This window comes from Protopterus annectens, chromosome 6.part0 (genome assembly GCF_019279795.1).
Source record: "Protopterus annectens isolate FY-2018-M chromosome 6.part0, PAN1.0, whole genome shotgun sequence".
NCBI lineage: Eukaryota > Metazoa > Chordata > Ceratodontiformes > Protopteridae > Protopterus > Protopterus annectens.
Window position 1 is genome coordinate 1,231,278,416 of NC_056737.1, and position 14,482 is coordinate 1,231,292,897.

Here is a 14,482-nt window from a genome sequence, read left to right on the forward strand (position 1 = left end):
TCAGGATTGAACCGGGTGAACTTTGCGAAATGGAGTTATTAGGATGGGAATTTTGAACACTGAGCCCTATGCTACCTCCCCATTTTTTTTCACTATTTGTGTAGTTTCAAGGCCACAGAATGCCTAAACATTTTGTGTTACCTAATAAGCCTTTCTGTAAAGTATACTATCCCCCCTCTGATGTTTGGGCTGAGACAAGAAAGTTATATCAATCTAGTCACCATGCAGTTACCTTTTATTTCTCACAAAAGTGTGTGCAAAATTGAAAGATTCAATACTTTATATTTTCTTAAAAAGACAGATTTATCTCTTTTGTCCACCTATAAAAGTTGTAGCAGTAATTAACATGAAAGCAATAAAATGGAAGTGACAAGTCTGTTTTCCTGTCTTAGGCACTGATACACCTGCTTTATTTATTAAACTATTTACTCTTACAGAATTGCTGCATACAGTCAATGATTATCAAACTCAGATATGAACGTTTACAATTGTCATAGTAACAAATATTGAACCGAACACAGTCTTTCTGTCACAAATGATCATCAAGGCACTTACAGGTGGACAGATGGTGATCATAAAATCTCAATTACAGGGATCATAAAATCTCAATTAGAGGGTAAAAGAAAGAAATTGCATTATTATGTCTATATTTAGATATCAGATGTTATAACTTCTTTACTTATGCAAGTACACTTCTTCATGACAAGAGAAGTAAAGAGCATCCGCCATTTCGCTGAGACATTAAATCATGGCTCCCTGAGTGGTTGTATCTTAGGTAGCTATAAAACATTACAACAGTTCTCCAAAAGAGTAGGGAAAGTTCCTTGATCCCTAGTCAAATTCCTCCTAGTCAGCAAGAATACCACTTTGAGTCTCCCTTCAAATGAGGCTAGAGGCCTAATCAGAGTAACCAGTCAACAAAAGATAAAGACAAATTAAATAATACTATCATAGGTTATGTGAAATAACCTCTTGCACTTATGTACTCATGGCCCTTCCTCACAGAGAAATCTTTAAAACATAGGCTGTAAACTTGTATTCTCAGAGTGTTGTTACCCTTGTTTATTTCAGTGTGTGTATGTGTGTGTGTGTGTGTGGGGGGGGGGGGGGGCACACCTCTCAACTGTCACTGATTTTCAGTGATGCCCTTGATTTGTGGCTCAAAATGCTGCTCAGTCCTAAACGTAGTCATTTTTTCTGTAACATTGGTGGTTGGAAGACAACAAATAATTGTAATTAGTGGTGTTACAGACGAATTGGTTTACCTCAGAAAATGCATTTTAATACTGGCCCTCTTACTCTGTCAATTTTAAGTCAGTGCTACCAATACTTCATCAACATCATTGATTTGAGACCACAATCCTGAATTACTTCTGACCATGACAACTTAGAGCTATGAATGAGAGTGTTCATTTTAATTGCTTCCTGTCATTAGAAACTGCTACAAAATCCCACAGTACATTAATAGAAAAATGTCTGCAGACTTACTTGGAGAGGGACTTACATCACACTGAGACTGCTGCAGCTGATAAAATGTCGTAGGAGACCAGTATCAACTAAATGAAGGCAATGCTCTGACTTGGGTCCAGCCATCCTGTTAAGACTCCTGTATTTCAATTGCAAAATGCTAAGACAGCCGAGCACTGCTTGCTTATTACATAGTTCTGATGTCTAACAATAAAAATTATGGCAGCCACACCTCGGATACCTAACAAAGCAAAAACAGTTAACAGTGAAAAAATGTGAATGGCAAAAGACAGAATAATGCCGTTGAGTTAAAGCAAACAAATATCAGTGGAAGAAGTGACAGGCACAGTTGTGTCACTTAGAAGAGAAGACTGCCTCCAAGTTGGATGTAACTAATTTTATATTAATACCAATGTTCGATGCTAAGCATTTATTGACCTGCAGTAGCTTTTCTGTTGCTGGCAGTCTCTTTTGCACGGTGCAAGGGATTTTCCTGCTGTCCTCACGTCGCTGCTCCTTCCTAAATTCGGGAAAACGCTATAGAGTTCCTTGGGGGCACTGCAGAGCAGTACAGAGGTAGAGCCCAAAGTGGCACAGGGGTGGAGGGACTTGAAGCAGAGGCAGGCGGGGCGAGCAGTGGGCTGAATCTGACCAAAGGCAATAAGGGATTTCGGATGTCGGTAATGTGACTATCATATATGTATTCCTAAAAAGGGGAGAAGCGTATGCATGCCACAACAGATACCAGCACCATCATCATCATCGGCTACCGACCTCTTAAGTGGCACCAATCCCTTGTGAGAACTAACATCAGGGAGATACTGATCGTTCCTCATCAAAGAGCCATTCATCGTGCGTTTCTTTAGGCAGGGACAGAACCAAGGACCCAACAGCAGGCGCAACGCCTTTGCACTGCTAACAAACCAGGCAATGACAAAGGAAATATAATACAAGGATACTTGTACCTCTGCTTGAGAATCGAAATACAACTGCCTGCAGCAACAGCAGTCTAATGGTGCGGAATGGTAGCTGTTATCTGATTTTTTAAAACCACATTGGTCCTTAATGAGGGATATTTACATTATTCAGGTAACCTGCAGTGGGACTTTGCAAGCAACCAGGGTCCTGGTCGTCGGTTTGGAGGGCTACTCTCGCCTTCATAAAACAGGGCAGCAGGGGTTCAGCGCAAACCCTTATTCCTCCATGACAACTTCGAAGGAGGGTAGATTGTGTAAGAGATGCTTATGTGCATAATTCGAGCAAACGGGTAAGGGGATAGCATGCATTCAGAGTGCGTGGTATTTGTTACACTTTGGCTAAAGCTGCCAATTTGATTTCTACCTTAACGGCAGCTGCTACAGACAAAGACAGAAAGAAAAAAAAGCCATACTGACAATCTAATCTTAGGGTTGGATGGTGCTTTTCTTACATCAAATTGGTAGAAAAAGACTGAGCTTAGGGATTCAAGGAAGCGGTGGGATTTTAGTGATCCTCGTTTTATTTGCGGAGCAGTTCATTAATCTGGATAGTTTCATCATAGTATGTCTGCTCTTCGGAGGAAATTTGGGGACGACTATCAGGTAGTGACCACTTCATCCAGCGGGTCTGGATTTAACCAACAGGCTCCCAAGAAGAAGAGGCAAAGATTCGTGGACAAGAATGGGCGATGTAATGTTCAGCATGGAAATCTGGGCAGCGAGACCAGTCGGTACCTCTCGGATTTATTCACCACCCTGGTAGACTTGAAATGGCGATGGAATTTATTTATTTTCATCCTAACATACACAGTAGCTTGGCTCTTTATGGCATCCATGTGGTGGGTTATCGCCTATATCAGGGGGGATCTCAACAAAGCCCACGACGAAAACTACACCCCGTGTGTTGCAAATGTTTATAACTTTCCATCAGCCTTCCTGTTTTTTATTGAGACTGAAGCCACAATTGGATATGGTTACAGGTACATTACAGACAAGTGCCCAGAAGGGATCATATTATTCCTGTTTCAGTCCATACTTGGTTCGATCGTAGATGCCTTTTTGATTGGGTGCATGTTTATTAAAATGTCTCAACCGAAGAAGAGAGCAGAGACACTGATGTTCAGTGAACATGCAGTTATCTCCATGAGGGACGGGAAGCTCACTCTGATGTTCAGGGTGGGAAACCTCCGCAACAGCCATATGGTTTCTGCACAGATCCGCTGCAAATTATTAAAGGTTAGTACTAAAGTATACACCACATTACCTGTTTTAATGAACGTGACTCTGAAGGTGTGCAAGCCTTGCAAGGTGAAAATCATTCAAGACAGTACCAGCAGGTTTTATGTGTTGCAGTAAGGTGAAAGTTTGCTGAAATTATTCAACTTTCCAACATAGAATCTGTGTTGTCCATTCTTTCAACTACTATGAGTTATGCACAGTACATTTATTTCTACCCACATAGGCATGGGACTCATAAATGTACTGGTTTTCTTCATAAAGATTCGCTTGCCTAAGGGCCAATGCATTATTAACTAACTTTAAGGTTGTACAAAGATTCCTTATTGCCTATTATATGAGGTTTTCTATTATAAGGCCTTCTGTAGGAAAAATAAAAAAGTGCTTCTATTTTTGAATATATGCTATGCTTTTCTAAAGGCCACTGCTATGATTTTTTTTAAGTTCAGAGGCTGAACGGTATATCGGCCTGGTCTTTTTTGACAATACTATTGGTGAAACTGCAAGAAAGAAGAGCAATATTTTATTTTTTATTTTATTTTTTATATATTTACAATATTCCATATCAGGTCTGTGCTTGTCTTCCTTCTAATTTCCTAGCAAATTTTAGTTCATCCAGTACTTGCATTTATAATAGAATTATATATGCAAATCAAAGGCATGTGCAGATTTTCAAATTTCAAAAAGCTGCTTTTTCATTTTCACAAGGAGCTGTTGAGTACTGTCACTAAAAACATTTTGGACTAAGCTCCACACAGAGGCCGCTGCTTGCATTCCCTGTAATGTGAGAGACAAGGGGTGTTTCTCGTTGCCATGTCACTAGACAGGAAAACGCTTGTATGACAAGTTGCTTATTTTAACGGCTATTATGCAACGCTTCTTTTCAACAACTATATCTATTGGCTTCAATCGTATCACTCATAGTTTTCTTTTCCTCAAGGTTATATTGATGAATGGGTACATTTATGGCCTTTTTCCCATGCTCTAACCTGCAAGTCTTTAAGTCACGTGTTATTCAGGTTCATTGATGCAGACACGTGCAGATGACAAACACGGTTCTGTTGTTTGCACAGTTGTATTCATGCCTGCATGTGATGTCTTAAGCAAATTAAATGCGACCAGAAAAATGTATGTGATATCTTGCATGTTACATCTGTGAGGTAAGACTTTATAAAGTGTGTATGTTTACTGAAAATGAAAACACTCCAAGAGTAAATTCCAAGCTGGTGCGGTTCTGCTGCAAATAAGGGTAGAACCCACGATAACACTTTGCACCTGATTCTGCAATTAGTATTGATGCTTAGTAACCATGTTTATAATTTACCCTTCAACGCATACCAAAAGTGCATATATATCACAAGGTAGGCAGAAGGAAAATATGCAATTAAATTATTTCAGAAGTAATTAAGCTACCTAATGATTTTTTGTTCTTCGATTTTTGTCTTGCAAGATTGATGGTGTAAAATCTTGGCACTGCTGTGACTGCATGTGTATTCAAATAAAGTGGTCCAAGTGCTGATTCCTTCTTGTCTCTCTCTCCCTTTGCACGCTTGTCTAGTCAAGGCAGACGCCTGAGGGCGAATTTCTCCCTCTCGATCAACTTGAACTGGATGTAGGATTCAGTACTGGAGCTGATCAACTTTTTTTGGTATCTCCGCTTACTATTTGCCATGTGATCGATGCCAAGAGCCCCTTCTATGACCTTTCTCAGCGATCCATGCAGACTGAGCAGTTCGAGATTGTTGTCATCCTTGAGGGCATTGTAGAAACAACTGGTAAGTGAGCAAAATCGAGTTGATGTAGGATTATCAAATGTTTGCATATGCTGAATTATCGATACGGTGCTAGCTTTTTTCCCATTAAAAATTATGTTTAATAAAATCTGATGAGTTGCAAAAGTGTGTTCAATATTTTCTGAGTAAGGCTATATATATATTCCCAAAATTTACCAAGGTTTGGAAATCTTTCACTGAGACAAGTGTGACGTCAACGTTGGCACCATATTGTTACCTGGCATGTGTTAATTGCTTGGACACACTTCATGGTCATACTGCTGAAGGACTGCAGTACAGAACGACCAAACTGCATTTTAGTCAAAGTTCTGCTTAATGCACTTACTGAAACTGTTTAATTCAAGGAATAGAGAAAAAAAGTCATTACTCATACTGCATTGCAGAGTCTTGACATGCAACATACGTTCCCATAGGGTGAAATAAATCTGATAAACTGTAGAATGCATATGTATTTTGTTTAGTTGTGTGGTCCGACTTGCTAGCTGAATGTAAATAGGCAAAGTAAGGCACACCTGCAACTTGCAAAGCAAGCCTGCCAGCAGGTTACTTTGTAACTGTCAGCATTCTTTGGATGTTAAGTGCTTTTATTCCCAGTTGGTGTTTCTGTCTAGACTGTGCTGTTGGGTAAATATATATAAAGCTAAATTAATACTACTGGTTTTAAATTCAGCAGGCAAATGGTGCAACAGCTTTGTTAGCTACTGTCTTACCAGTTTATTTAATTTATTGCAAACGTGCATCAGTAAGAAAGCTATGGTGTTTACTGTAGCCCTGCTTGGTCTAAAAACATTGATAAACTCTTGGTTTACCCTATGGTATTTTTTGTAATATGGATGCCATCATGTAGAAATGGAGCCCTCTTAAACGCACAGCCACTCACCCATATGCTCATGTATATGGTGTATGTACGTGTGTACACACACACACACACACACACACACACACATATATATATATATATATATATATATATATATATATACACGTGTGTATGTGTTTGCATGGGGCACAGACCTGATTAATGTTTCTGCTTTATAGATAATATTTGTGCAAAATTTATATATTTCTGAATATATAGTTTTGGAGATTTGTGTTATGGAGTTGGTAGGGAAGTCCTGTTAATTACTATAGATGTGTTGAGTTTAAATATTTAGTTGGAATATTTGACAGCTTTAAAAAAAAACAGTACACTGGTAATAATAGCTTTTGTATCATTACTTCAGTACTTTAGATGCAATATTTTAGATAATTTTCAATAGATATGATTAAGTAAATTTGACTTTGTTGAGGCTGCATTTGTAATGTTTTTTCTTACTCAATGTCACTTTCTTTTTAACATTCTTTTCCATTTGCTTTGTGTACTTTCTAACAAATGGTAAGGTACACTAAAATGTAATGAGGGGAGAAAATTGCATACTTTCTATTTATAAAGAAAATACATATCTTGGGGTTGCACTCAACATAGTTTTAATACAAACAAAGGTCAGACATGAAAAAGATAGTTGTAAGGCAGAAATTAAAACTTAATCTGCGTAAAGTATTTTCAAGTGAGCAGAGATGTAACAGATGTATCATACTGCCTTACTTCTCTGTTCCCTGTGGTAAATAAATAGTTGCAGGGTACATGCAAGGTAAGGAGTGATCTCCAGTTGAATAAATACAATAATTTAATAATCGTGTAGTACATTGTATAGGCAGTGATGTCAACTACTGTATTATTCAAACAATAATATATTTGCATTGGAAAACTAGGACCTGAGGTCATTTTTTTAATAAATTTACCTGAAGGTTTGAACAGTTGTATTTTATCATCCTTTTTAGCAAACCAGCTGGTGCATTATAAATACAGTTTAAGACCTTTCTTAAATGCCCAATACTTATATGGGGAGAGAAACAATAAAGCTTGCGTGGCTAAATGAGGCTTGATTAAATGCAAGGATGCTTTGCATGCATCAGTTTTTTATGCAATAGGTTCATCAATGCTGTCAGTCAGAGCATCAGAAATCCAATTTAACACCACATTTAAATCATCACCTCTACACTGGGAAAAAGTCAAAAGTGTGAGTACAAACTTGTATCCATATTATGTGGACTAGCACCGATTCCTCCGTCTCATCAGAAGGCATACCTCTCAGATACCCCTTAACTGAGGGTATCCTAATTTTTGCCTCATATCTTTGTTATGTCCATCTTACATGTTTGTGACAGAAGTGAGATAATTGTAGCTAACTAGCATTGGCAATCTTGTACTTAGCAGACCCCTTTTCAGAATGTACATTACTTCAACATTTCTTTTTTTTTTTTTCTATGGATTTGCTGAGTGACTGGTTACAATATTTTAGTAAGTGCCCCTAAATGAGAGCCATTGTCCTTTATTCTTTTTTTAGCTCTGTCACTGAATCTCATTGGTGAAGTCAGAGCACTTCATATTTTTCATTGAGCAAAACAGGCTTGTTCAAACAATTCAATAAAACAAAACATTAAAACTTTAATAGCATTAGTAAATGGTAGCATATGATAACTGGGAGTAGGTAATGGTGTGCTTAATCCATATAGAATATTTAGCACCTCAGACTTCACCCTTACTGTTAGACTTCCCCACTGTAATAACACAGCATTGCCTTCTTATTATAGTTTGGTAGTATTACGTGTATGTATATTGTGAAACTACTTCTACCTATATAATGAGAGGATGACATGAAATATTCCAATAAAAGGTTAACTCTAAATTATTGAACCTTCTACTACAATTACACAAAACTGATTGAAAGACTGAAAATGAAGATTTGTATAAACATTTGTATTTTAAAATCAGGGAAAAGCTCACCACAGTCCTTGTTACTGCTTAGTCATACCAAACACAGTGCTGTAATACAAATGCTAAGCCTTTTTCAAATGTTCTACATAGCTGTCAGACTTTTGTCTTATTTACTTTCCATCTATTCTTTTTTATTTTGTTCTCATTCACTCCTATTTGTTTATCAGTCAGTTAATTACACTGTGATCAGTTAAGGAAGAAATTTTTATTTTCCACTATAGAGCCAATGCATTTACATAAGTAGAAAAGAGGGTCTTGCTTTACAAATGAAGTGTTTGCGATAGTTTATTTGAATTATGAAAGTACATTCTTTTTGGCAATTTTGCTTATACAGGCAAAAGTGAAAGTGCAGAGATGTATTAACACAAGCTGATTTGTATATGTTTGGTTGTATGCTTGATATTTACAGCTGTGTGGCAAAATGTTTTCTAAAGAACTACTTATATGACAGAGGCTATTGTTCTTTTTTAAGAAATGCATGGTTTTATAATTCTTGCACTTCACATCAGACATGATTCTTCTTATTTTTAGGGATGATGATTTCCCAAGGTCTCACATAATATTGCTTGCATATTGTAATGATTTTTGTCCATGAGGAATATTCCAGGAATGCTACTCACAAAAATCACAAAATTCTGTGTCTACATTGCTACCTGACACATGCAGGAATCAGCCTGTATTTTGCCTTCCATAGCAATGAACATTAATAATTACTAATACTGTGAGAATATACACCCAGAGTAACTCACCCAACTGTAGTTTAACTGTGAAGGAATAGTTATAGAAAAAAAAAAAACATCTGTTTGATCACATACAACATTCAATGGAACTTTCTGAGTATCCCTTTCTACCCAAGAACCGGACAAGTGGCTTAAGAAAACTGCTTGATTGTTAATCTCCTGTTCTCAGCCTGCTGCCAATAGCGTAAACTTATCTTCTCACAACTTTCCACAATCTTCTTGGCCCAAACTGATTGTTGTTTTTCTTATTTGCACTTAAGACTCAAAAAGTCCTACTGGTTCTCATGGCATTGCAACAGCCACTCCATTTTCCAACTCTCAGATACTCTATTGTAGATATTAGGAATATGTTTGGGAGTCCACTTCTCTGATGTCTCCTAGGAATTTATGATCAAGATTAGCACAGTCACATCTATCTGCAGGTCTTTTCTATCTTTTTCTTACATGACAGCAATTGTCTTGTGAATATATTGGTTGCTTAAAGTGGTTTTGTATTACATTTTTTTCACTTAAGGAAATGTTTGCCTGTGTACATTTTTTTTTGTATTTTCTTATGGTTTTAGTGTCTGTGTGTGCATATGTTTATTCTGATATTTTTGCATTCACTATATTCTATTTTGATGTTATTTTCTCTTGAAAACATGTTTAAGCAGTCTAATATCTGTAGGTCAAATAAAACAGACACAGTTTAAGTTACATGCATACGAATGTGCATACATCATTACACATCTATTAATATGCCATCTACATGTATGATAAAATATTTTTGGGGACATCTGATTATTTTGTACAGGCCATTATTAAGCATTTTTGAGAGGACTTTGTTATGCATCATTGAAACGAATCTTGTCAAAATATGTTTACTTGAAGCTAGGTAGATACTATATTTGCTGAAAATTAATATATTGCTGCTTAACTGCATAGTTCTATGATGGTATAGGATGCAAAACAAATAGTGAAATTAAGTCCTTGTTAATGTGTACTACTATATCTGTTTGTATTGTATCACTATGGAGAGCAAAGACTAACATTGCAACACCCATGCATGTATATATAAATATATATATATATATATATATATATATAGAGAGAGAGAGAGAGAGAGAGAGATGTATATGTAACATCCAATAGACAAGAGACCAGTAAAGGAAAAAAAGTATATACACACACACACACACACACACACACACACACACACACACACACACACGCACCTACACACACATACATGCACACATGCACACATGCATACTGTATATATATATATATATATATATATATATATATATATATATATATATATATGTATATATGTATTCATATTTGTAGCAACTGCTACCAACATTTTTTTCTTTCCAATATTATTCATTAAGTTGGTTATTCTTAATTGAAATGCATGATAACAACTCACACAAGAATCTAACAAATAGTACAGTCATCAAAATATATGCTTTTATATATTTACTGTTCAGGCATTACAAATCATGTTATTTAGAGTCATCCGTATTCATTTATCTGGTGGCCCCTAAAGAGATTTGTCCTAAACTGGTCTAATAGTCATTTATCATTGTTATTACACAGTGAACTACTGGTTTATGAAACTGAGAATGTGGATAGAATTTAAAGCAAGTATTGCATTTTAAGCAGGCAGTTATCTGCTTTAAGTGTGATTTCAGAATGACATCACTACCACTGGAACTGATGTTCTTGTAGGTAAGAAAGAGTATTCATGTAAGAATTAGAACTATGCTGGAAGCATGTGACATTGCAATAGTTAGGGGACTTACCTTTTCAACTTTCAGTGAGCAAGCAGGGAAATCTTTGAATTGTTTGAAGTGATATGAATGTATGTATTTTCTTAATGTCCTTCACTTAGGCATTGCTTGCCATCTATAAATGTATTTATGATTGTACATGGGCTGTAAGTGTAGCTTGCTTCAATTAGATCATTGTTAGCATACTTTGTGATAAAGGTGCTGTTTATTTATTTGTCTGTTCTGTTGAACGAGATAGTATAATTTAGTTTTGCCCACTTGCATTTGATGTCAGAAGAGGAAAATCACCAACTGCAAGTATTGACAGCAAAGCGCATTAACTTTTCTTCAAAGTATAGATGCAAATACAGAAATTGTCAAGATGAATAGATTGAAAAGAAGCTTAATAAATAATTGCACAATCAGCCATATATCACAGTAGATGACCGCTGTCATTATTAAACATAAGAATTGTAGGTAAAGTACAGAAAATGGGTCAAACACATGAATATGTGTGTGTGTGTGTGTGTTATACACACAAAACTGCCATCAGAGATTATTGGACAGACAAACAACAACAAAAAATACAATTACAAGAAATACAACTGCTGATGTAAGTGTTAGAATTAAAAATATGAAGTTCTGTGGCCCCCAATATTTCACACTGGTTTATGTGGATGTGTTATGTATACATATATATTTACAGACTGCAGGTTGATTTACAGGTTGCCTGCTTGATAGAGATTCAGTTAATGATATTAATTGAAAAAGAACAATAATAGGATGTTGAAAAACTTGTGAGAGATTTATAATCTTACAGAACAGAAGAACAAGTGCAAGAAACAGTGCTGGGGATGTGCCCAACAAATACAAACTCTGAGCAATGAATTATTAGCCAAAATATGCTCACTGATATTCCATTATTTAATAAGATTATGATTAATGAGATTGAGAATAACTGTAAGTGGTACTGGTATTTTTATGAAACCAGACAAGAGTTAAGGCATTTATCATGAGCATGATTCAGAGTGTTTACAACTTGTATTTTACCAAGTACTTTACAATACTTACTCTCTGTCCTAGTCTGTGATCTTATTATGGGGGAAGGGTTTGTGTGGCCCTGTGATTCTTAAAACTACACTAAACTTTGTGTTCTTATCAGGGATACTTTTTGCAAAATAATCTAGGTGAATGGCCAGAGAGAACACTGATTTTGTTTTTCTTACTGCAAGTGGAAGAACAAGAGGTTTGGTGGTTGTTTGAAATGTAACAGGTAAACTTACTGAGTCTTACCTGTACACACACCGTTGGTTCTGTAACTAGACTGATTTCACTGTTTTTGCTCTCTCTATATTTTTATGTTTGCTTCACTTACTCTTGATCTCCTTTTTTCTGTCCATTACCTTGTTGCTACTTTGTATGAAAGGCTTGTGACAGTATTGCTATACTCACATGGCACAAGGTGTGTGCCTTACAGTTCCAGCATTTTCCAAAAGATGACAAGATCATAATGCTGCATTTAGCTGAATTTATGTACTGAGCAACTGTTTAGAATATGCACCGCTACCAAAGAGCGGAAGCAATTTAATACAGTACAATGTACAGACTGGATATTTCTGGGAAGCTTCAATATTTATCTAAGAACGATGGGGCTGGTTGGAGGATCATGACTGGAAAAAAACAGCTTGCATTATATGAACCCAAATGCTGAATTCTTATTACTCTTATTCTAGCCATGGATTGTCCATAATGAACACCATACAGAAATGCAAGGCTGCTTGCATGTGTATTTGGGTGCAAAGCACCATTCTGTGTCTTTGTAGCTATATTATCAGATCTTAAGCCATCTGCTATGGATACACTGCAAAAAAAAAAAGAAATACTGAGCAGATATCTGCTTAGTACTTAATGAGGTGAATTAAATAACAAAGACATAAGCTGAGGAGGTAATGCAATTGCAAACATAGTGCAGGGGTCCCAGGAACTTGAAACTGATGGTTCAAGGTTATATGTGTACAAATTCCACCTCTAGAAGAGCTTGCTCTTTTATTGCGTAGGTCTATTACATTAAAGAGAAACCTGTCCCAGATCATAGTAGCTGAGATGCTGGACATGAGTTATGGCCAAAATGTGGTCATTAATTGTTTTCAAGGTAAACCTAGGACTCAGAGGTAGAACGGAATATTGAGGGAATCTACCAAGTTAAAGATACATGCCTTTCATACAGTGCTAAAAAGGTACTTCATATTTGACTGAAGAGTACTGAAAGGTGAGGAAGGCAGCAGCTTCAGTATTTTTTTATCACAAATGTGTGTAGAATTAAAGAAAGTAGTGGAGAAAGACATTCATATGGCCTCACAGAGTTTCTGGAATCCTCTCAGTGACTTGGTTAGTGAGGGAAATTTGTTGTAACTGCTTAAAACAAGAGTGAAAAACATTGGCTTCAATTGGGGGCATTGTGTCTAGGTAGAAGGAACACTGAGGAACTTCTGAACATGGTACAAATGCTTCCCTTAGTAAGAGAGTGCCAAAAGCTGCTGGTGAGTTTTGGTTACTTTCTTTATATGTTTCACTCTTGCAGTTAATGCTGAGTTTTAAATGTGTGGGAGTAGGTAAAATCAAGATGGAAAAGATACAGTTACTGACTTTGCTAAATATTGCCATGGTTAATATGCTGTCAATATTTATTGGAAGGCAGAATGACTCTGGTTTTCAGGACTCCTGCTTTATGTCATTTGTTCATTGCATTTGAGAAGTGAGTATTGTGTTTGAATTTCATTGACATGATTGTGGGAGTCACAGGATCTTCAAAACATATGCCTTTTTTTCCTTTCTATTTATGATTTTCATGGATAAGATACTAAATTGCAGCCAAAGTTTTGGAATGCGTTCTGTTTGGAAATGTTATAGTTGCCAATATTTTTGTCTCTATAGTCAGTATGTTCAATTGATATAGAATAATTGTGATTCGGGTCTGCACTGGAATGGGTGTGTATTGTACATGAGGAAAATTTAATAGAGATTAGCATTTCCAAATTAGAAGTTATGGTTCCTTCAGGGAAAAGGCTGGACTGTTCTTCGCATGTGAAGAGTTGTCTCTTCTGAAAGTACAGGAGTTTATGTATCTCAGGGAGATTGTACTAACAAGGAAAAGACGAATCAGGTGACTGAAGTGTAATAACGATGCTATAGGTGTGTTCACTGACTGCGTTGGTGAAATAGGCATTAAGTGAGAACAAATCCCTCAGGTTAGTGGTAAATCTGTGACTCCATCCTCACTTATGGCAAATTATTTTATGTAGTGACAGAAAGGATAACACTGTAGATATAAATGAAATAAATCAGAGTCTTTTTCACAATTGCTGGGTTTTGTCTCCTTGGAAGATTGAGGAATACAACATTTTCTGAGGTTGTCAGAGTATATCCCCTCTTCATTTTGGTTGGAAAGAAAAGATGGAGCCAGTTAAGGTAGCATGCCTCTGAAAAAACTGCCTCTTGAGATGCACAAAACATGTAGTACTACAAAGAGAGGATACCATGCTGAGGTTAGATATTTCAGATTGTCTGGTAATATTTGCAAATCATACAAGGTGAGCTGCAAATTGTTACCTGTGAGAGGATCGTCTGGTCTAGCCTTTTTCTGGTTCTGCTTGTTGTCATCATCCAGAAGGGGACATGGTTAATAAAATGGATGAAT

At 36.5% G+C, this 14,482-nt stretch overlaps 1 protein-coding gene across 1 annotated transcript in view; it reads left to right on the forward strand.

The window, feature by feature from the left end:
- The first annotated feature begins 1,104 nt into the window (after nt 1-1,104).
- KCNJ3 (potassium inwardly rectifying channel subfamily J member 3) overlaps nt 1,105-14,482 on the forward strand; it is a 1,132,430-nt gene continuing 1,119,052 nt past the window's right edge. Inside the window, exons 1-2 of the mRNA XM_044074837.1 lie at nt 1,105-3,680; nt 5,239-5,455. Coding sequence (XP_043930772.1) covers nt 3,009-3,680; nt 5,239-5,455 — 889 coding nt within the window. The 5' untranslated portion in view covers nt 1,105-3,008. The remainder of the gene's footprint in view (nt 3,681-5,238; nt 5,456-14,482) is intronic.